Source organism: Passer domesticus, chromosome 4 (assembly GCF_036417665.1).
Source record: "Passer domesticus isolate bPasDom1 chromosome 4, bPasDom1.hap1, whole genome shotgun sequence".
NCBI lineage: Eukaryota > Metazoa > Chordata > Aves > Passeriformes > Passeridae > Passer > Passer domesticus.
The window spans coordinates 39,190,258-39,212,186 of record NC_087477.1 but is presented as its reverse complement, the minus strand read 5'-3'; the positions used below and the strand labels follow the sequence as shown (position 1 = coordinate 39,212,186).

General features: G+C 40.1%; 1 protein-coding gene across 4 annotated transcripts; it reads left to right on the top strand.

Annotated features, from left to right (window-relative positions):
• Nucleotides 1-900: 900 nt before the first annotated feature.
• On the top strand, nucleotides 901-21,857 carry INTS10 (integrator complex subunit 10). 4 transcript variants are annotated; one of them, XM_064417221.1, is made up of 18 exons: nucleotides 901-1,061; nucleotides 1,935-2,002; nucleotides 2,698-2,801; nucleotides 3,789-3,928; nucleotides 4,432-4,513; nucleotides 4,808-4,948; nucleotides 5,354-5,525; nucleotides 5,975-6,144; nucleotides 9,642-9,775; nucleotides 10,523-10,676; nucleotides 11,312-11,394; nucleotides 12,107-12,259; nucleotides 13,373-13,481; nucleotides 13,806-13,885; nucleotides 14,343-14,505; nucleotides 15,548-15,641; nucleotides 19,521-19,598; nucleotides 21,513-21,857. In XM_064417221.1, exons 1-18 carry the CDS (start codon nucleotides 933-935, stop codon nucleotides 21,667-21,669), a joined length of 2,211 nt encoding a protein of 736 aa, XP_064273291.1. In that variant the 5' UTR covers nucleotides 901-932; the 3' UTR covers nucleotides 21,670-21,857. The 4 variants fall into 4 exon arrangements, with proteins under 4 accessions (XP_064273291.1, XP_064273292.1, XP_064273295.1 ...); XM_064417225.1 differs by lacking the exon at nucleotides 901-1,061 and adding an exon at nucleotides 1,227-1,353; XM_064417223.1 differs by lacking the exon at nucleotides 901-1,061 and adding an exon at nucleotides 1,247-1,404.
• The last annotated feature ends 72 nt before the right edge of the window (nucleotides 21,858-21,929 follow it).

Below are 21,929 nucleotides of genomic sequence, written 5' to 3'. Positions count from 1 at the left end.
TATACATCTGCACAGGAACATGGGAAGAGCTCTGGGTAGACCTACACACTGGCCAGTGACTAACATTGCTGCACTTGCAGGGGACTGCAGGGCTGTGAAGCCTTTTTTAGGAACCTGTGCCATCCTACAGCAGGTTTTGCAGTTTGATAGCAAGAGCAGGCACCTGTTTTATGAGGGGCTGACTTTCTGCTGTGCCTTTGTCACCTCTCTGTGGTGACAAATGGCCAGTGTCTCTGTGTGAATGGCCACAGTCACCTCAGCAGGAAAGCAAGGACCTTGCCTTTTACCTGTAAGAGAGGTTCCAAGTCTCTTAAAACTGTTTGCTGAAAGGATTATTGCACTAGCTCTTAGATATGTAATTTATGGATTTGATCAGTGGAAGTCCCCAAGTGCAAAGTCTGTAAGGTCTGTCGCAACAACAGAAAGGAAGGGACCACTTGAAAGGAGCGAAGAAGAAAGTGACAAGGAAAGAAACAGAGAATTCATGCTAAGTAGCATTAAGTGTTATACTTGTAATCAAGCGTCCTAACATTAAAATCTAATTATGAGAAGCAAGACTCTGTTCCAAGCTGCTGAAAGGTGGATGCACTTCTGTGGTGAGAGGTCCTACTTTTCCTTCGCATTTGCCTCCGGTGGCCTTAGTAGCGGACTGTAAGAACTTTAGACAAGCACCAGCCCAGTCAGCAGTGCCCTGAGCTTTCAGAGCGGGCTTGGGCCTGCAGCACCAGCAGCTTCATGACGGCAGCGCTCCGCTGCCTCTCCCATCGGGCCCCAGCCCGGCCCGGCCCACGGGCGCTCCCCGCCCCGCCCCGCCCCGCTCCGCGGCTGCGCCAGGGCGGGCCGGAAGTGCGGCCGAGCCCGGCTCAGGGAGCGCCGCCGCGCATGCGCGCCGCCCGGCGGCCGGGGCGGAGCCAGGCCGCGCCGGGTGCAAGATGTCGGCGCAGGGGGACTGCGAGTTCCTGGTGAAGCGGGCCCGGGAGCTGGTGCCGGGGGACCTGTGGGCGGCCAAGGCCTGGCTCATCACGGCGCGGAGCCTCTACCCCGCCGACTTCAACATACAAGTGAGCGCCGCCGCTGTCGCACACGCTCGGTGCCGGGGCCCCGCGCCCCTCCCGCGCGCTGTCGCTGCTGCTCTGGCTGATTGACAGGCGGCTCGGCCAATGGGAGCGGGGGGGCGGGGCCGCCGGGTGCCGCTGTGGCTTCGCGTTAAAAAACAACAGCCAAACCTTTTACTGCTGCTGTTGGTTAAAGTACCCCTGCTCGTGAGGGCCTCTGTGGCACCTTGGGTGCTTTGCATTGCGTTTGACTGGTTGCAAACCCCGGTCAAAGAACTCACTGAATCCCAAGTTTTCAGTAGGTGTAAAAATTAAGCCGGCGTGTTCGCAGAGCCATGGAATGTTAATGGTTGGTTTAAAGATCGTCTGGTCCAACCCCGCTTCCATGGGCAGGGCCACCTCCCACCGGACTGGGTTGCTCCAAGCTCCATCCAACCTGGGCTTGAGCACTTCCAGAGATGGGGCACGCACGGCTTCTCCGGGCAGCCTGTTCCTGTGTCTCACCACTCACGCTAGAGAATTTCGTCATTTTGTATAATCTAAAGTTCCCCTCTTACAGTTTGTACCCATTACAACTTGTCCTAGCACTTCCTGATGAAGAGTCCTTCTCTGACTTCTGTGTTGGCCTCCTTTAGATACTAGAAGGTTGTTAGTGTTAATAACATTAAGTGTATTGTCAAGCAGAATGTTGTGCTTAATTAATGTGTGGTTAAATAGTCTAAATGCACCTTCTAATTTCTGCAGCAAATATTGCAGTCCTTTAACTTTCTGTTATGCAGACTGCTGTGGCAAAGGGAGGGCAGTTTTGTAGAGTGGAGGGACTATTGTGATTGATAAATGTATTTGGGAAAGCTGATGTTCTGTTCTTGCGTGCTGCAGTATGAGATGTACACTATTGAGAGGAATGCTGAGAGGACAGCGTCTGCAGGCAGGCTGCTCTACGACATGTAAGTAGTCAGAGCTGGAACTCTGCCTTTATCCCAGGTGCTCCATGCATGGAATCAGTTTGGGAAAGAAAGAGATGATTGAGTGTAGCCTGTGATCAAACACCACCTTGTCAACCAGACCATGGCAGCAGGTGCCACATGCAGTCTTTCCTTGAACACCTCGGGGAGGGTCACTCCACCGCCTCCCTGGGCAGCCCAGTCCAATTCTGATTACTCTTTCTGTGAAGAAATGCCTCCTAATGTCCAACCTAAACCTCCCCTGGTGCATCATAAGACCGTGTCCTCTTGTCCTGTCACTGGTTGCCTGGGAGAAGAGACTGACCCCCACCTGGCTACAGCCTCCTTTCAGGGAGCTGTAGAGAGTGATAATGTCACTCTTGAGACTCCTTTTCTCCAGGCTAAACAACCCCAGCTCCCTCAGCTGCTCCTCACAGAACTTGTGTCCAGACCCTTCACCAGCTGCACTGCCCTTCTTTGGGCAGATAAATGTCAGAACTTCCAAAAATGTAAACTCAGAGTTTTTGAAAATCCGTGTGGATAAATTAAGCACAAAAGGTCTAATTAATTAAGAATAAACTGTAAAAAGGAAGGTTTTCTTTTCTGTTTTGCCTAAACACATACTTTTATGGGAAGGTTTTGTCTTGAAGACAGATTTTGAGATCACTGTACATTCCTTGCCTTAAACTTTGTTACAGGTTTGTGAATTTTCCAGACCAACCTGCTGTATGGAGGGAGATCAGTGTTATTACAGCAGCATTAAGGAATGACTCCCAGGACAAGCAGACACAGTTTTTAAGAGGTGAGGATTCTATCCTGAAGTAATCTAAAGATAAGCCCTCTGATAATTTGTCTAGTTTAACAAGTAAATGTCAGCTTTTCTAACTCTGCCTGTGGACTGCAGGGTTTGTTTTTTTCCCTCAATTCAGTCGTACAGACTTCATTTGGTGTGTTAGGCTCAGGAAAACAAAGGGACATGACAAGCTGATTCCCATTGCTTTGTCTCTGATATGGGTAGGCTTACTCTGCCAGAACAAGAAACACATAGAAGAGTAATTGAATAGGAAATAAGTGGAATGGGACCTAAAAATCATTGTCCCACAGAGTGCAGAGAACAGTGTATGATTGTAAAAATGGGGTGAATTCTTGTTGATGTGAGGGATATAAAAATGAATGGTGTCCAGTAGGGCTTGGCATTCACTGCTGGAAACCACAGGCAGTTTTGAAAGCAGGACTTAAACCTGAGAAACTATAATTTGCTGTTTGAATAGGTGCTTCAGAAGCTCTAAGAATATTCCAGTTACGAAAACATTTGATTTGTCATGGGGTGTATTTATTTTTTAGAGTGAATACATAAAACATACAGGGAGAACATGTGAGTTTCTAGTGTCTCACTGGATTTTTAAATTGAAAAAAAAACAAACCCTACATTTTAGTAATGAAAGTATTAATTGTAGAAGTAGAATGTAAGTAAAAAAATAAATGAACAGTTTTGAGAAAGCATCTTGATAGGTCAAATACTGAAGTATTGGGATTTTGAGTATTCCAATTACTAGCAGTCTTACTTGTCAATTCAGGTTCCTTGCACCCAAATAAACACTATTACAGATAAATATTTATTTGGTCTTCTCTGAAAGAAACAGACTTTTTTCAGGTATCTGTGTTAAAAGCAGAAAAAGCATCAGGAAATCCCTTTTTGTTCAGCAAAGCAAGGTGATGTCAATGGTCTTTGTCAGTCATCTTTACAATTCAGACACAATGAGTCAAATGTGTTCTTTTTTTTTTTAAGGATTATTTGAGACCCTTCCTGGTCGGGTCCAGTGTGAAATGCTCCTGAAGGCAACAGAACAGTGCTTCAACACATTAGAAAGGGCAGAAATGCTCCTTCTGCTTCTGCGGCGCTTCCCAGAGACCGTGGTGCAACACGGGGTAAGAGGAGAGAGAGGAACTCATAGTAATTATTAAGGATGTTGGCACTTGGTTTTTTGGTGTTCTGCTGAAATGTGTTCTCCTTTGCCTTAATGAGAGGATGGGTCTTTTTATTCATGTTTAATTGTGGCTAATAGTTCAGACTGCTGAATCTTGAGCTTACCACCAGGAAGGGATTGGGCAGGATACAAATGGAAGCAAATAAAACAATAATTTGTTTTTTAAATGAAAGAATATCAGTCGTATATTGCTTTCACCTGTCTGTGTATGTCTTTACTGAGACAGTTTCAGGTACAGTTTTTTTCTTGGTCTTGTTTTGCTATCTTCTGACATTGCTTTTCACCTGCTGTTAAGTGTGGTTAGTTTAACTATATATTTGAAGACTCGCACATGCTGTTGCCATAGAATTGTTACTGAATTACTGTTCAACCCCACTGAACTGCAGTTCAGAAAGTTTCTGAAACCACTGGTCCAGTGTTTGATTGTCACCTCTGCTCACACAGGTAGGCCTTGGAGAAACATTATTAGATGCTGAAAGTATTGAAGAGCAAGAATCTCCAGTGAATTGTTTTAGAAAATTATTTGGTAAGAAAATACTAATGCTCTTGTTTTACAACACAACTCTTTAGCATGGCAGTGTTCTGAGGTCAGTAAACTTCTTTCATGATACTATGGTTAGAAAACTGCTGTAGTCAGAAGAGACTCAGGCCATGTTAATCCAGGCTGGCCATATGGTACAAACTTGTCCTGGAGCCATTCATGTAGGTTCTTTCTGGTGTATGGTCATCCCACTGCTGATTGAGAAACCTTACCCAGGAGAAATAGGACAAAAAACCCCACAAACTGAAAGGATTTTTTTTTGTTTGTTTTCTGTTTTAGTTTGTGATGTTCTTCCCCTGATAATTAACAACCCTGATGTACGACTTCCTGCCAGCTTGTTATATAAATACCTGAATAAAGCAGCAGAATTTTATATTAATTACATAACTAGATCAACACAGACAGAAAGTCAATATCAAGGTAAGAATATTTTTACAAAATCAAGCTTTCTTAGAATGTGTCTTAGTATCACTGATGTCCATAAATGAAAAATCCATTGTTTTTATGTTAATGTATCCCACAGACAAGGATACCACTAATAGTAGTATTTAGTGTTTCTTAGTTCTTTAATTCCAAAATACCAAGGTGGTGCTTCATCTACTTCGTCATGATGCTCGTGATGCTTCAGCATATGCGAGGTGGGACAAAATGTCCAAGATGTCCTTATCTGGCCTGTCAGCTCTCTTGTACAGAAGCAGAAATGCCTGCTGCTCCCTGTTAGCCTCCTGTGTAAGGAATGGTTACCCTGAAAGCTCCAGCATAACTTTTACATGTCATCTTCTTGCAAATGAATCAGTTTGTTTGATTTCTTTGTGGTTTTCCTAGGTTCACAAGATTCCTCTGATATTATGTCTCCAAGCAAACGCAGCTCTCAGAAATATGTAATAGATGGTCTCACAGAGAAATCATCCCAGATTACAGATCCTTGGGAGAGGCTGTTTAAAATATTGTCTGTAGTGGGAATGAGGTGTGAGTGGCAAATGGATAAGGGAAGAAGGTAAGAAAGCTCTGCTTTGCTGGGTATTTCCCCTCATGGAGAATTTGGCTTTTTGATTCTTCGTAAGAACAATTATCATTGTAGAACAATTTTAGCATGAGAATGTTTTTGGTAAGTTCACAGCAGCTTTTCTTTCAAGACTGTACAATGTAAAGCAAAAATGGGACTCTAGAGAGCACTTTCAAATTAGTCTTTAAAGTCAACTTTTGATGATGAAAGTCTTGCATAAGCGCTATAGTGCTGTGGGGTAACCTTCCCTATGTGCCACATTAAAGAGAAGCATGGTAAATGTTTTGTGAAATTTCACTAGCATGTATTCCCAGCCTCCACTGACTTGATGTAGGGGGATATCCTCAGCAGAAACATTGAGATTTTCATATTCATTTTGCATTCTTTAGTTGCTGAGTCTGTATAACGTCCTGAATTCTTGTTATCCCTCTTCCCCTCAGGAGTTACGGTGACATTCTGCATCGAATGAAAGATCTCTGCAGATACATCAGTAACTTTGATAGTGAAGCCCACATTAAATACAAGAATCAAGTAGTGTATTCCACGATGTTGGTCTTCTTTAAAAATGCTTTTCAGTATGTCAGCAACATCCAGCCATCACTCTTTCAAGGTTAGTTTCTAATGTTTCAGCTTCTGTAATGAGCCCTTTGTGGGTTCATTGCTAATATCTTAAAGATACCTCGTCCTTAGTATTTTGAAACTGTTGTCTCATAAAGCAACATTTACATGTTGTTATGACTTGTTAAAATTCTCCCAAGTCATTAATCTTACCAACAGTAGTTCATAACAAATGTGTAGTGGATCAGATCAAAGATCAGTCTAGCTTAGCATTGTGGTTTCAACCTTGGCCAGCAGCAGCTGATTGTCTAGCAAGGAGAAAAGTAACAGACCAAATGTTATGGGAAATATCCCTAGGGTTGATTCCTACTCTTCCATGAGCATTGTGTTTGTTTCATTTTCTCCTCTGATTTTATTTCTTTGAAGCTGACATTTTCCTGCTTTCCTTCAGTCAAAATAAGTGAAGACATTTTTGCGATGGGAACACACAAATTTGTAATTAAGCAAATAAAACTGAATAGGAAAAGATTTCCTGACATTCACAAGCTTCCAACTAGTCTTTCTTTATGTAGCTTAAGCATAATCTTTGAGGTGTGTTTTGCACATTACTCCTAATTAGCAATTAATTGGTAAATTAAATGTTTAACATATGTGTGTTACCTGTGCATTTTCCTACCCACTCACATCTGCATTTTGGACATACAAGATTGCTTGGAGCACCTTGAATTGCTTTTTTTTGGGATTGATCAGACTTTTCAGGGGTGGTGCAGAAGCTGAGGGGTTTTTTTTAAGCTCCATTTTGTTTTAGAATTTACTGAAATAAACAGCATCACAAAGAGGAAATTTCAGCTCTTAATCATGTGATAGGAAATTCCTTGCAACAATAACAGTTGTCACCATAGGTAATTAGTACTTATTAATACTACAATTATTGATTCATGTTAAAATTACAGTTTTAATTCTGTGTTATGATCGTAAGTTTCATCACATTTTTCTGTATGGAGCAAATGATCATTTGAGTAAGGAAGTAAGGAACAAACGATGGGTTTTAAACAGCTCTACAGTGTGTTGGGTGAGCAGTTGAACAGTGTCAGTAGATACCTAAGCTCAGAGGACAAATGACATGGCAGCTGGTATGCAAACAATATGGAGTCACTTTAACAAATACAGGGGCTAATTAACTAATGAGTCAAGTTTTTTGTTCTGTCCAGAAGAAAGAAGGGTTATGGTGGGCAGGAGGATAGTTCAGGTGTGCATGTAGTTTAGTTGCTTGATTCCAAGTTAAAGAAGAAAGGAAGTAAAGCACTAGTGAAAATGTTCCTTTCAAAGTTGTACAATTGAGTATTTCAAAGCTCACATTTTCTGACTGAACCAGCAGAAAAAGAGTGCACAGTGCAGTTCCTTTGGTGCAACTTTTCTGGTACCCTCCGTCATTTTCTGATATCAGGAGCATATTTCCAAGACATTTTTACTCATTTCTGCTTTAGCACTGAAGTCCAGTGGTATTCAGTGCCTTTCATATATTTTCTGTTCCTAGAATTTTTCCTTCTACTCTCTGGAGGTCTTACTGTAGAAATGTAGAATCCTACATATTTTGGAAGCATGGTCACAGGGAAAAACACTGTCTCCTCATCTGTGGGGATTAGATATGTGACTCTCCTCATGTGTGTGGATTTGCAAGAGGCCTCTCCAGGGAAAACTTTTCAGTGCATTTCTCTTACATAGTTTGGATCTGCTTTGCTGGAGACTTGAGAAATGAATGAGGCAATTCACACCTCTCATAATTTTGAGGCTGCCTCCAGGCTTAGCAGGAGTTGCTATTTGGGCTGATGCTTTTGGGGGTTTGTTTATAACACTCTCTGCTAGAAAACAGTTAAAAACTCTGTAAGCTTTGATTCTAGAGCTCAGACAGAAAAACACAATGCTTCTCTTTGTATGCCTGTGTAACTTTCAGTACTGTAAGAGAAGGTCTGCAGCCCCAGTCAAATGTGACAGTGGATTTTCTTTTATTTTAGGACTGGAGGTTTTGGAATAAAGGCTGCAGTGCACTTCTGGTGCTGGGAGGAGAACACTTTTTTGGGAAGCAAAGCACTTAGCTGTCAATAATTTAAGTCAGTATGAATAAAAGAAAAACTCAATATTTTTCTTCTCAGGTGTTAAAACTAGGCAGCTCTTGAGGTTCTAATGGTGAAAGTCTTCCAGCATCCCAGTTGTGGTACTTCACATTAGTGAGAAACAGATATGAATCTTCCGTGTTATGTCTTAGCTCTATTTTCAGTTTTCACACGTGAGATTCTGACATAGTGGAATAGATGATGGTGCAGGAGAGGTGAATGCAATGTGCTGTATGGTGGTATTTATTGACCTGGTTATTGTGACCTGTATTTCTTAGGTAGAGTAGATTGGCTGTTTCTTCTGACAGGAGCTTCTGTTGTAGAGAACTCCTTACACGTCACTTTTGAGTAGATGGGAAAAGCTTAATAGAAGTTTGTTTTATGTCAAGAGATGAAATTAATCATCTACTAAACTCTCAAATTAGTTCTTTACAGTTACAAATGAGACCTTAGCCTCCTATCTTTCTGCAAATAGAAGAAATGCACAGACTGAAAATACTTGTTTGCACTACTGTTATACCTGACAGAGATTTCAGAAAGAGAAAACAGATTAAAGGATTCCTCTTCCCTTTACATTTCTCTTAGACTGAGCTTTGCACATCTATATGCAGCTTGATTGTGCAGAAGGAGAAAATGGTTTTGGAAGGAAAGCTGTCTCACTAGTGATCACATATCAATGTTGTTTGAGAGTAAGAAGTATTGTTCCTATTTTATGTCTAATGAAACTTAAGCACTGGGGTGTGAAATAATAGGTACCAGATCCCGCTGGATGTTCTGTGACAACAGTGAAAGTAGAAATTGTTTTCTGTGTTTCAAAATGAGGCTTTTCTATTTTTTGGGAGTGAAGATGAGCTCTGGCAGTCAACTAAAGGTTTAATTCTGTTTACTAAAATTGTTGGGGGCAGAGCTGATGCTGAATGATCCTTCTGGGGCAATCTTGTCATAAAATACACAAACTTCTTTGTGGGGTTGTTGCCTGTCAGCATATTGCTTTGGTTTCTTATGAGAAATATTTTGAGAATATTGTTGTGCTTTGCCATATTTGTGGCTGCTAACTTCAGAGCCAATTGTGCTTCAGAGTTCATCTGTTGAATAATTGTACTTATTTAAAGCAAATAATGCTTGATCAGAGAACACCTGCTGCCTGAGTATATCTTGTGACTGCTCCAGAAGAAAGGGATTCAGAAATACTTTGAAGCTACTGATCAGGCTCTGGTGATGTCTGGTAAATGCACTCTGACCTTCACTGTATGGCTCATTGAGAAAACCACAGCTTTACCAGCATAGTTTAAGCAATTTAAGTGACTTAATATAAGATTGTTTTCTGTAGCATTATAGTCATTGCTTGTGAAGGAAAAAAACCAAGCTTGCTGTAGCCATAAGACCTTTCAGATCAGTTTAGGGCAATTGTGAATTAATTTATCTTTACATCCAGGTCCAAATGCTCCAAACCAAACTCCACTGGTTCTTCTCGAGGATGTTCCCAACATCTATGGTGATACAGATATTGATCGTAACAAACACATACACAAAAAAAGGAAACTTGCTGAAGGAAGAGAAAAAACAATGGTAACTTTTGTAGACTTTTTAATTCATAACAAGAATGGCATTGCTACTGGAATTTAGACAACAGTGGTTTTGACATAGAAGTAAAAGACATATTTTTAGAGCTACTCTGAATTAGCTGTTTATGACCACAATTTTCAAACTTTTTTTTCTAAAGCCAGCAAGAATGAAACTATTTTTGCAGCAATTGCTGCAGATACATGTACTGCTGTGAATGCTTTAACTTGAAGGAGTTCAGCAGAGACACTTAAAAAAGTAGATATAGCAGTCATATATAAGGTAAACTTCTGAAATAATTGGCTTTTCATGATTGGAACTGTCAATGTATCTATTGCTTTAATGGTAAAAAAATCACTATTTTATAGAATTTCTCTACTATAAAGAGAATAGAAGGATTTCCTTTGCATTATGCCACTGTAGGCTTAAATTGAGTCATAAAGTGTGAAGTGTGTATGTATGTATTTCAGCAGATAATCTGGCTGAAGCTCAGTGGTGGTGCACCACGTTTAACAGGATAAATTTGTTTGGGATACCGCTCATCACACTGTGCCACTGAGTTCTTGGTATAAAACCAAATGGATCTAACCTTAGAACAAGCTGAGTGAAAAATCACTTAAAGCCACTTAAACTAGGACCATGGCACCTCTATATGTATTTGTTTTCTTGTGTTCAGTGGAACTTCTGTGACTTTAGAGTCCTCTGAAGAAAGTATAAATTAAGAAGTTAATAGTTGTGTTTTATTCTGAGCAGAGCTCAGATGATGAGGATCCTTCTGGGAAGGCAAGAAGTCGCCATATTACAGTAAATAAGGCTGATCTTGCAAACTCCATTGAAGTATTAGAGAGCTTCAAACTGGCACGAGAGAGCTGGGAGCTGCTTTATTCTCTGGAATCACTTGACAAAGGTAAGGTAACTGCATTTAAAATTACATTTAGACTTCTTTGCTCTGTGTAGGAATCACTTTTTTATTGTTAAAATGGAATTCCTACCATTATGAATCCTTAAAATTGAAATTGCTTTGTGTCCTGAGTACTTCTGATAGAAGTTCCAGTAAGAAACTTTATCAGTTGTTGCATTTCTGAATATTTTGTTGCTGTATTGCATTTCATTCTTGATGCATCTTTGCTTATTCACCCCTACTTCTCTTGGAGCAGTCGGTCTGTAGCAGTGCTGATAGTGCTCAGTGAGGATGTGCTGCTTTAGTTCATAATTAAGAACATGTGTTTTTACTGTGTCTCCCTTTCTATAATAACTGGTGTGATAATATTGAAAAAAATGTCTCTCCTAAAAAGCAGGCAAACAGTACCACCTAGCTGCTTTTAGGTTTGTTGGACACTGTGAAGACAAGTGTAATAAAAAAGGAGTGTATAGGAAGAGAGTATCCTATATGTGAAGGATTTCATCCTCTTACTGTTTTGGTGCCTTTTTTTCCATTTTTAAATCCAGCTTTTATATATATATATAATTGATGTTTAACCCAAACCTGTGAAATGTTTCATGTTCTCTTTTGCTTTTTTTTTCTCTAATCACTTAACACAGAGTTCACCAGAATTTGTTTGTCATGGAAGACAGAAACCTGGCTTTGGTTAAGAATCTTTCTTACAGACATGATCATCTACCAGGTAAAAAAAATATTGTATAAACTAGGAAAAACACCATCATTGTGTTGCTCTTCCTTTCCAGTAAAATTTACTTCTTTATTGTAAATAGTAACTCTGATTAGCTGGTTTGACTGCTTATAGTGTCTGCTGGTTTTATGCCTTAAAGTATGACTCTTCTGGGGATAGAGCTACACTGTTTGCACCACGAGCTTGGTACCCTGCTTTGGATGTTCCTGTCCCAATAACTGTTGCTTGAGTCCAGCTAATTTTGGCATGTAGAAAAACATCTATGTTCTCCACAAAAATTAGGCTGACTGTGCTCATTCCAATACCAGCTACAGAAGAAAGCTTGTTCTTTATTTTTCCTTTGTGAGTCTTTTATTTTTGCCTCTACTTGTGCCTAAACAAGAGGTCTTTCAAATTTTATTAGTCTAAATAAAGTAATGATTAATTCAAGAATATAATTATTTGATTCAGTTACAAATATAATTTTGTAAACTGGCTTTTTAAAGCTGAATTTTGTTTGTCTTCTGACTGCCATGGTTGACCCACACATGGTCTTGTACACAACACATTACTGGAGATTATTAGTTTAGATTGAAATTTTGAAGCCTTGTTACTTGGACACACTCCATTTTGAAAGCTTCTTGTAAGAGAATTTTTTCTCTATCTCTCTACCTATTGTATAGAAAAGACCCTAACAGTTTTTTTCTTTTTAATATTCTTTTTAAAGGGGCAGTACAAAAAAGCAATTAGCAGCCTACACCACTTGGCAGCTCTTCAGGGCTCTCATTCTCCTCAGCAAATTACAGGACAAGGATCTTTAGAGAATCAGAGAGCACTAATCCAGTTAGCATCGTGCCACTTTGCCCTTGGAGAATATCGGGTATGTACAGCATTCCACAGCCTGGGCCTTCATCAGCTGGCCCTGTGGTTCCCATTTCTCTTTGCCCTTAGAATTTTCCTGTGAGCCTGCTTTCAGCAGGATATCAAACATAGGCCAGGGTCTACTGAAAGATCTATGCTTTACTGGGAGAACTGTACTTAGTGCCACATTAACTGATTGTCCATTAGCAACTCTATGTATATGTGTATAATCTTTTTGATAGTAAAGATTTGGGAGGTTAGTTATGATTTTTCATGGCTACATGTGTTTGAGTTGTCTGTAAATGTACCCTTAATTTGAATTCCTTAACTTTCCTGAATTAGTTCCTTAAATTGAGGAGGAATTCTTTTAGGTACAGGCTTCATGTGACAGGCAAAAGAAGAAGTAAAGGAACTTCTGTGATCATCTTAAAAGAGAGTTATTTATTGACTGACAATATAAGAGACACCAGAACAATATTGTCTGACCTGAGCTCTGAACTTGCTCTAGTTCTGCAATAGATGTTTTGTGATTTTAATATTGCAGGAGTGCATGGTTGTCTGAGGTCACTCAGATCAGCACTGACAATGGAGGCTCTGTCTCTAAGGTTCTAACGTCATCCTAGTACTGCTGGACAAGTGCTTTTGTCCCTTCCACTTTAATACGTTTTCACTGGAAACATGATCATATATTCCCACAGGTTCCTTGCTAGGAAATAGCATTAAAAATTCATTGAATTTCTATCATGCTGTCAGATTGCCATTTTCCTTTCTATTTTTACCATGAACAAAATAAATTTTACGAAACTATTTTAATAATTCATTTAAAAACTTAATCCTTCAAAACAAAATAATTTTTGATTGCAGTTATATTGATCTTACCCTCTTGAAATGAAGAATGCCAATACAATTTTTTCACAGTTAAAATGATGTATGTAGGGTCTCAGAGGTTGTTTAGTGACAGCTAAATCTTTTTCCTTAGCCAGACTGTACTGTGTATTAAGTCAACTCAAGTTCTAGCAAAGAATTTTGTGATTGTTTTGTCCTTTTGTGGTGTCTGAAATTTTTATTGTTATTAGCATATCTGCATATTTAAGAATCTAAATTTAGCATTATCATGTCCCTTTTTTTACAGCAAACATGCGAAAAAGTGCTTGACCTAATGTGCTGTATTTTACTTCCAATACAAGAAGGAGGTAAAGTACAAGAAGAGCAACCTAAAGTCAAGTCAAAATTCAGGAAAGGTATGGAGTTGCTATTACCCTAAACTCAGTGTCAGCTGAATTTTTGTATTATGAAAAGGGAGGAAGTTTATTTCCTCTTGGTATTGTATTGAGGTTTTCTTGCTTGTACCTTTTAAAGTATATTGGTGGCAAAGTCCTACCACAGGAAAAGAGAAGTGAAGAAGAAAAATTTAAATGTTTCACTTTACATTTTGAATCAGTCATAATTTACATTCAAAGCTTTCCTCCCTACCTGAGATGTGGTAATTTTGGATTTGTTTTGCTCCATTTCAATTTGTTTCAACCTGCCTGTTGTGAGACCCCTAAAGAGCTGTTCTGTTGCAGGGTCTGATTTGAAGCTGTGGCCATGTACCAGTAGAGCCATCATGCCTTACTGCCTTCATCTGTTGTTAGCTTGTTTCAAGGTAAGATGGCTCCAAGGTAACTGGAGCTTTCCTGTCCTGAAGGCCTAGTTTATGTATCCTGAAACTGCATGGCCATGCCCCAGGGCTGTGCCTCAATCCTTCTTACTTAAGGGGGTTAGGGGAGGGTCTCCTTTTGGAGAGGGGAGTGGAGTTTTGATGGAGGAGGTTTTGTTTTCTATTTTTTTCTGTATTTGTTTTAGTTTTGAGCAGAGACGACAGAAGAGATGTCAAAATTTTTGTCTCTGTTCAGACTTCTCTTATAGGTCAGTGGGAGAGGATTTGATATTTTAGCTGGAAATTTCCAACCTACTTTAGAAGTGTATTTCATTCTGCCTTAATATATACTTTTAAAGAACTTCTGTATTTGCACAGATGTAGGTGAGATAAATCCCCTATGTATGTTTTTGAAAGCAACATGTATTTCCTGATTGTCTGAATGTAATTTTTTTCCCTGAAGCTCAGAGCTTTCACAGACAGCAGAGATGATATGGCCCTGGGCCATGTAGTTGTTCTGCTTCAGCATGAGTGGCCAAGGGGTGAGAACTTGTTCCTGAAAGCCATCAACAAAATATGCCAGCAAGGAAACTTCCAGTATGAGAATTTTTTCAACTATGTCACAAGTATCCTTTCTCTAGCCAAGAATGTCTTTCACATCCTGTGCTGTAGTGTTGAAAAAGCTGTTAGTTTCCACAGCAGCTCTCTCTTTGAAACATATTCTGTATTTATTTTCATACCAAGAAAACCTCTTGTAGTAGGCTCAGTACACAATGAACTGTAAATATGCCTCCTGTGCCCTGGCACTTGAGAGTATCCTTAAGTACACTGCCATGGCATTTCCATTCAGGAAAACAGCAGGAGCTCAGGCTGCTCATGCAAGTGACAGCAATCTCTTCGTTAAGAAATACAGGGCATTATGTACAAGGCTGTTAACAAAAAAGACAAAGTGGTACCTGTGCTGCAGAGCTGAATGATTTTGGCTCTTGTTTGTGAAATGCTTTCTGTGGATAACATGTTTGGGTTGAGTAAGATAATGAGCTATGTCAAAGATCATGCAAAGCATGTCTGATTTATCTATTCAGATATCTGACATAAATTTTGATCATACACACAAATGGACAGTTTCATGTTTAACCAAAGTAGACATCCAGCCATGGGCCTCAGGAATCAGGAGGGGTCTAACTCCTATCTGAGACAACTAAATAAGCTGTGATGTTGAAGGAAAGGAAAAAAAAAAACCACAAAACAAGCAGCTAAATAAGGGATCAAACCAGAAAACTAAAAAGGGTGATAATGTGCCACTGTGGTGGTGGCACTTGCTTAGGATGCAGCCTCAGTTTGCACTGCTTTCATAACCTGGAATTCAAGAAAAGGAAGTGAAGCCCACGGAATGTTGAGAACAACGTTCTTTACCTCTGACTACATATGAAGAAACAAAGAAAGAAAACTAAGGGATATGTTCTTCTATTTGAAAAGCCATTTCTCATCAGTTTGTGGAGGATTAGGAATACATGCTGTGATCTTCTCTATCACTTTTAATAATGAGGTACTTCAATTGCTTTTCAGTTTGACTCTCCTTTCAGCAATGTGGCTTCAGATGTGAGGCATAAGAAAAAATGTTCTCAATCATTGTTTCCCTACTCAAATCTTTAACGTTTTCTTCAGATATTGATATGTTGGAGGAATTTGCTTATTTAAGAACACAGGAAGGAGGGAAAATTCATCTGGAACTGCTGCCAAATCAAGCAATGTTGATCAAGTAAGGATAAAAAAGCATTTACTGTTTTCTTTGGCAAGAAAAAAAAGGGAGTATGTTCTGGTTGTCTTTGCTTTCATGTTATCTTCTGGATAGTTTGTCATGTCTTTGAGCTTAAATTTAATGAGTTCAAACAAGGCCATGAGTTTCTTTTTCTGACTCCTGCTGATCTATGTATTCTTTTGGGGGGTTCTTCAGCTTTAATTCCTGCTTTTACAGGACTTTATATCTGAGTATGGCATTTGCTTTGGAGTGGTTGATATTAAACTGATTACAGTTGTGCTCTTTCAAGTAGACACTTGCACTTTGCAGGAATTCTTCACATAATTAGGCATGAGTGCAAGGTGTTGTTACTGATTTTGCTGAAGAGTAATGCTGAGCAAAAAGCTTTATTTTTGTAAACAAAATTCATGAAAGACCACTGAATGATGAAAAATTTCAGTAAAAATATAAATCAAATGACATTCCATCTACATTCCAGTAATCTTTCTGTTAGAATTAGCAGGTCATCTTATTCTGCTTAGCTTATTACAAGATCCTGAAGTAAATTAATAATTTGGATTAACTTCCTGGGTGTTTTTACTTGTTCAGTTTTGACTCAAAACTATCTGCTGCAGGGTTTTAGTGGCATAATGTTTTGGAGTATCCTGGTTGTTTATGAGAACTAGTAGTATTTTGCTTCCTAAAAGGGGGGACTGCTTAAAGTTTGTTGAAATTCCACTTAGGGTCAGTGTATTCTGGCTATTCACTAACCAGAAATAGGCTGAAGTTTTCAAAATGGGAGCCTAACAGCAGACAACGGGATCCAAATTTTAACTAGTAAATAGATTTTTCAGATATCTAGGTAACCAACACAAAAATGAGATACTAGGTGTAATGAAAGAAAAAGTAGAAATTCAAATGCTTAATTATGTGACGGAGAATTTTCTCTTTTAAGCTCTAGATTTTCAAACTCTTACCCCTGCCATATCTCACTACTTGTAACCAGCTGTATGAAAACAAGCTTCAGGGCATGCTGCACCACATAGGGTGTTAAGTAATAAGCTTTGCCAGCAAGAGGGCTTAGCACTGAAGACTCCATCTGGTAACTTTTACCTGCTGTCTCCATTTCATTGCAGTAGTTCAGCACTGTTTCTCTTGGCTCTGTTTGATTGGTGTGGCCACAGTTACTTTCTGTTCTGACCCCCTCAGTCAGGAAGGAGGTAGGGAGAAGTGTTTCTAGCAGGACAGAACCTCTCTTTGACCTCCTTTTGATCAGTGATGTTTCCTCAATGACGGAAAGGCTTGTAGAAGAGAAGTCCATTTCTTTGTGCTCACTGAGCCAAAACAGTCAAATATCCTATCCAGCTGGAAAAGCTGTGGACAATGTCTTTCCTGTGGCTGTGGAGGGCTGGAAGCACTGCACCAGAGAGCTGATGGAGGGATAGTTGAGGGCGTAAGCCACTGGTCGGAGATGATGTCTGCTCCCCTGGTACCGCAGGTGTTTTTAGCTGGACTGGCTGTGAGGCCCGGGGCTGGTGTCACCCACCAGTGCTGACCTGGTTAGCTCACAGCCTCCCCCAGCTGGGGTTTTTGGTAAAGTGTGCTAATGTAGCCCTGTTTCCTGGGACAGTGCTTGGTAGGCTCAGTATCTGCAGGCTGCTTACATCTTTCAAAACTATCACCAGTTCTGGTTGGATGAGCTGCTGCACCATCCTCCCATGAATTAGCAGGGACAGCTCAGATGCTGTTCATTCTTGCTCAGAAAGACTCTGAGTTTGACACAACAGGCCAAAGATAAAGCAGTTATTCCTTTGTCTGATCTTTTCTTAGCATAAATGTAGTAATCCTGCATCTTAATGGATGGGAAATATATTGCATATATTGTAATATAATATGTCTTTTATAAGAACTGCTTTTTTGTTTGATGACTTGCAGGGCATTTTCTCCCCAGGTGAATTCCTCATTCTTCTTCTAGTACTTTTTTAAAATTACTTCGTACTTCATAGGAAATGATATTCATTTTTCTGAAGTCAATAAAGCAAACTGCATTGTGTTTTTAAAAAAGATGAAGTAAGGTCTTGGTAGTCTGCAGACTTATAATTAGGTTCTGCAAAATATTTCCCACTGCTTGCATCCACTGTGGGAATGAGAAGGTCCATGGTTTTGGTTTTAACTAGTGACACAGCCAGCTCATTCTGTTTGTGGTGTTAACAAGATTTGTTTTATGAGCTTTGAATCCAGCACCATTAAGTGCTTTTGAATTCCCTTCTAGAAAAGCCAAGTTTCACAGTTTATCTGATATTCATGTCAGTAGGGGCAGTGTTAGCTGGTGAGGCTAAAGAGGAAAAGAGCAATATGCAGCAAATTGCTGCTTAATATCTTGCTTATCTTTTTGATAAATCTTTCTCTAATTAATCTAATCATAGCCTACCTAATGGCATAAAGTTGATCGGAAAGCTGTGTACTTCCTTTTACTCATATTCCCATCACATCTCTCCTTGGGGACAGAGAAGGTTGCTTTGAAGTGAAACAAAGTATCTTGAAAGTGTAATTTTTACTCTGTGCACATGGGTATGCTTAGTTCTAACTGCAGATCTTGCAAACAGTAGTGAAGACACAATTGCACAGAATTCCTTTTGCAAACATCTGCCCCTCTGGGATCAATAACATCTTGCTGGTCCTTTGTATTTTATGTTTCCCATGTCCATTTTTGCAAGTACTGGACTATCTCATGCCAAGAACTCGTGAAAAATTATCTCATTATATGGAATAATTTTTGTGGCTATTTTATTTCAGGTTATTGTAGCTGTACTAGAGTGTTAAATGTCCCATCTTTATTTGACTTCTATAAGCTCTGTATCTATCAATAAAACATAGATGCTAACCCAAATGCCCACGTATGAGATCTGAAGGCAGGCACCTGACTCAGAATTACAGGAATCTAAGTGTGAGTTTTGCTTCTCTGCTCCCTTCATAGCATCTCCAGGGGTGTGTGGTCCACTCACTACTCAGGTGCCTATTAAGGTTCAGGTGACATAAGAGACTTAGGTTAAGAAGCTAAACCTCTCTCCTATATACCAAGTTCCTCTTTTCTCTTCTCCTTAAGTGGGGTATTGCTCTAGACTGAACCTGTTAGGTTATTATCTTGTTCTAGATAGCACACAGAGATAAAAATTTAATTTCCTAGAGAAGGCAAATTGTCTTTCAGCTGAGACAGCTTTTGGTAGTTAGTTCCTGTGGCCCTGGTCATAAATAGGAGGTTGCTCCAAGCAGGCATTTGTGCTCTGGCATTGTACCATGCTCTAAGAGCTGTTTTTTTATACAGTTAGAATTTGTAAAGGTGGAAAAGTCTGTCTGTGGGCTAATGAAAAGATACTTGGGCAACCTTTAACAAATCCCGCCATGTACTCAACCTGGCCGATACCCGCTGTGCATGCACTCGGCTTGGGCTCAGCAGCCAGTCCCTTGGCTCCAAGCTGTGGGCTCTCCCAGTTTGCTGACAGGCTCTTGCCAGTACTGGAGGCAAGCTGTGGTATCTGGAGTACTCCTCTGATTAAATCTTTTCTGACTGACATGCTTCCTTGGAAGAGCTGTGACAGTTCATCGTAGTACAACTGTGTATTGGTTTTGCAGCTGCTGCTGTCCTTTCTCCTGGTGTAACTGTCCAAAAATATGTGTGTATATTTAGACCACAGCTGTAGAACAGCCTTGCAATGAAATCTGGGGATATTTGCATGTTTGATGCTGTTAAGAATCCTGCACCCCTTTGGCTGCTCGGTGGTCATACTGCTGTATGAGCTCACCCTAGTTTTCTGTTACTCCTGTTTTGGAGAGTTGTTTTGCACCAGAGGGGAGTTGGTGTGTGGGTGTTTGAATGCTGCTATTTGCTGTTTTTTAAAGGACCTCTAGCCCTCCCATGGGGTTACTGCAGCAGGAATTCATACCTGTGCTACAGCCCAGCATACAGACTGCTGACAGGTACCAAGTGGAAAAACCCTGCTCATAGTGTGCTGTGTTTTGTCAACATGTTTTACTGCCCATGGTTTTCAGCAATTTGTTACTCAATATTTATCTTTTTTTTTTTTTTATTGTTTCTTCATTTGTGCCTACATTGCCTGGCAAACCATGTTGTTCTATAATAACATTTATTTTTCTTTTTCCCATAAGTTGCCAGTATCTGTGTCCTTTCAATTTAGTAATCACTATTGAATTTAAACAATAATATAGAAATTCTCAAAAGTTTTACTGATGTTCCATCATATATTAGCAAGAGCATAACCCTTTATTTTCAAGATACTGGTTCCTGGATCCATTTGTAGCAACTTTTCTTCATTTAGGTTATTCTGAATTCTGTTTTGTATTTTCCAGCTGTAACACAACTCTCATCTTCCAAAGTGCTGCTGGCTCGCTCAGTAGCTGTAGGTTGCATATTCTCCTTTAGGCTATAACTGACCATAGCACTCAGCTGCCAGCAATGTTTAAGACAATAAAGACTGAAAACAGGACTTATGCCATAGCCTCTGAATATATTGGAGTGTTTTCAGTGTAGGTTTGCTTCACTTAGCATAGCTCACCGAGGAATTGCCCAGTAGGCTTTGCCTTTTCCATGTGTTGCAAAGGTCTCTACTGTTTTGGCAGAGAAGTCTCTTCTCAAATGCCGGACTTCTTTATTTACGTGAAAGTTGTGTGGTACTGTTGGTGAGGGTAATTCTGAAATGTTTCCCTTCCTTGTTCCCAGCATCTCTGGATGGGCACAGATGCCCTCACCCTTTATTTTTTATTTTCTTTCTGTCTTTCAGTAGGCTTGCTGGGTTCAGACCAGCTCTTGCCTTCTTACCGATGACTCAGGACTCATCTCAGCATTAGCATTATGCTTTTCTCTCTAAATTAATTTATGCTGGTTCCTTCAGTAGTGTTAAGGTTCTCATTTCACAGTAGTGTTAAGGTTCTCATTTCAGGGCATGTCTTTTTCTCCCCTTCCCAAGTAGGACTTGCAGGTAGATGTTACAAAGTCTTGATCTTACTTACCCAGTTCTGGACTAGTGCAAGTAAAGTGCTTTGGTGCTGCAGAACATTGTTTTAAGGACAAGATTTAGGTGTTGAGACCAGCATGAGGACAAAGAACTGTTCATAAAAATGGCCTTTAACAGGGCAATATCCCATAAGTTTCCCCAGCTAGCACTGCTTTAGCTTGCTCAGTAGCTGGACCTTTGTTCTGTTTGAAAATAAGTCCTGAACTTGTGGTCAGAACAGATGTAACCCCTTGCCTGGTGTTTAGTATCTTCTGAGCTGGCTTCTACTGCTGCAGCCTGGCTTGACTTGGGTTTTGTGAAGTGCTCACTGGCCTTCACTAATCACAGCATTATCAGTGCCCACAGGGTTATAAAGCTCCTTCCTGCACTTTGATATTGGTAGAAGATGCCCTCTGCTCTTTATGAGGGCACCTGTGCTCCAGAGAAAGCAAGTTCATCTTTTCAGTCTTCTTTCAACCCCAACCACTTGTAGAGGTGATTACGGGGAAGAAGTGGCCTGGGCAGCAAAGGTAGAGAGGAAAAAAAATTCCTTTCCCCAAGCAAGGAGAACTCTCTACTTGCTGGGTTAAGATAATAGATTTTCCTATTATCCAGAAGATTGATTATTTCCCCCTTCAGCAGTCATAGTCAAAGCAGTGAGAACATAGATTTTTTTGCAACTTCTTACTGTTGAAAGGCTTGTAACCTACTAAACATGATTTTTAAGAAATAGCATAGCACAGACTCTTTGAGTCTCATTAAATAAACTCAGATATGGACCGTAAATATTCCAGTGGCACACAGTACCTTTTAAATGACTGTATTTCACTAGATAACCATGATTTGATTTTGTCTGTCTCTCTCTCCTTCGCGGCTTAAGGCACCACACAGTTACCCGGGGTATAACCAAAGGAGTGAAGGAAGATTTCCGCCTGGCCATGGAGCGCCAGGTCTCGCGCTGCGGGGAAAATCTCATGGTGGTCTTGCACAGGTTCTGCATTAATGAGAAAATACTGCTGCTGCAGACTCTTGCTTGAATGGACTGGATCCTGATGCAGTGTCTTTTATGGAGAGAGGGGAAGGCTCTTTGTATGAACAAAGCAGCATAGCAGTGGAAAATGTCTTGTTCAGAGGGCCAAGAAGTTCCCTGTAAGTTACAGGTTCTGCACTGCTTGATTTCTTATGTGAGTAGATCAAACTTTATAAATAAAACATTGTTTAAGAAGTCTTTGTAATATCCTATTTGTTTTGGGGGTTTTTTTCCATAGCATTATACTAAGGTGTGTGTCATAGTTCT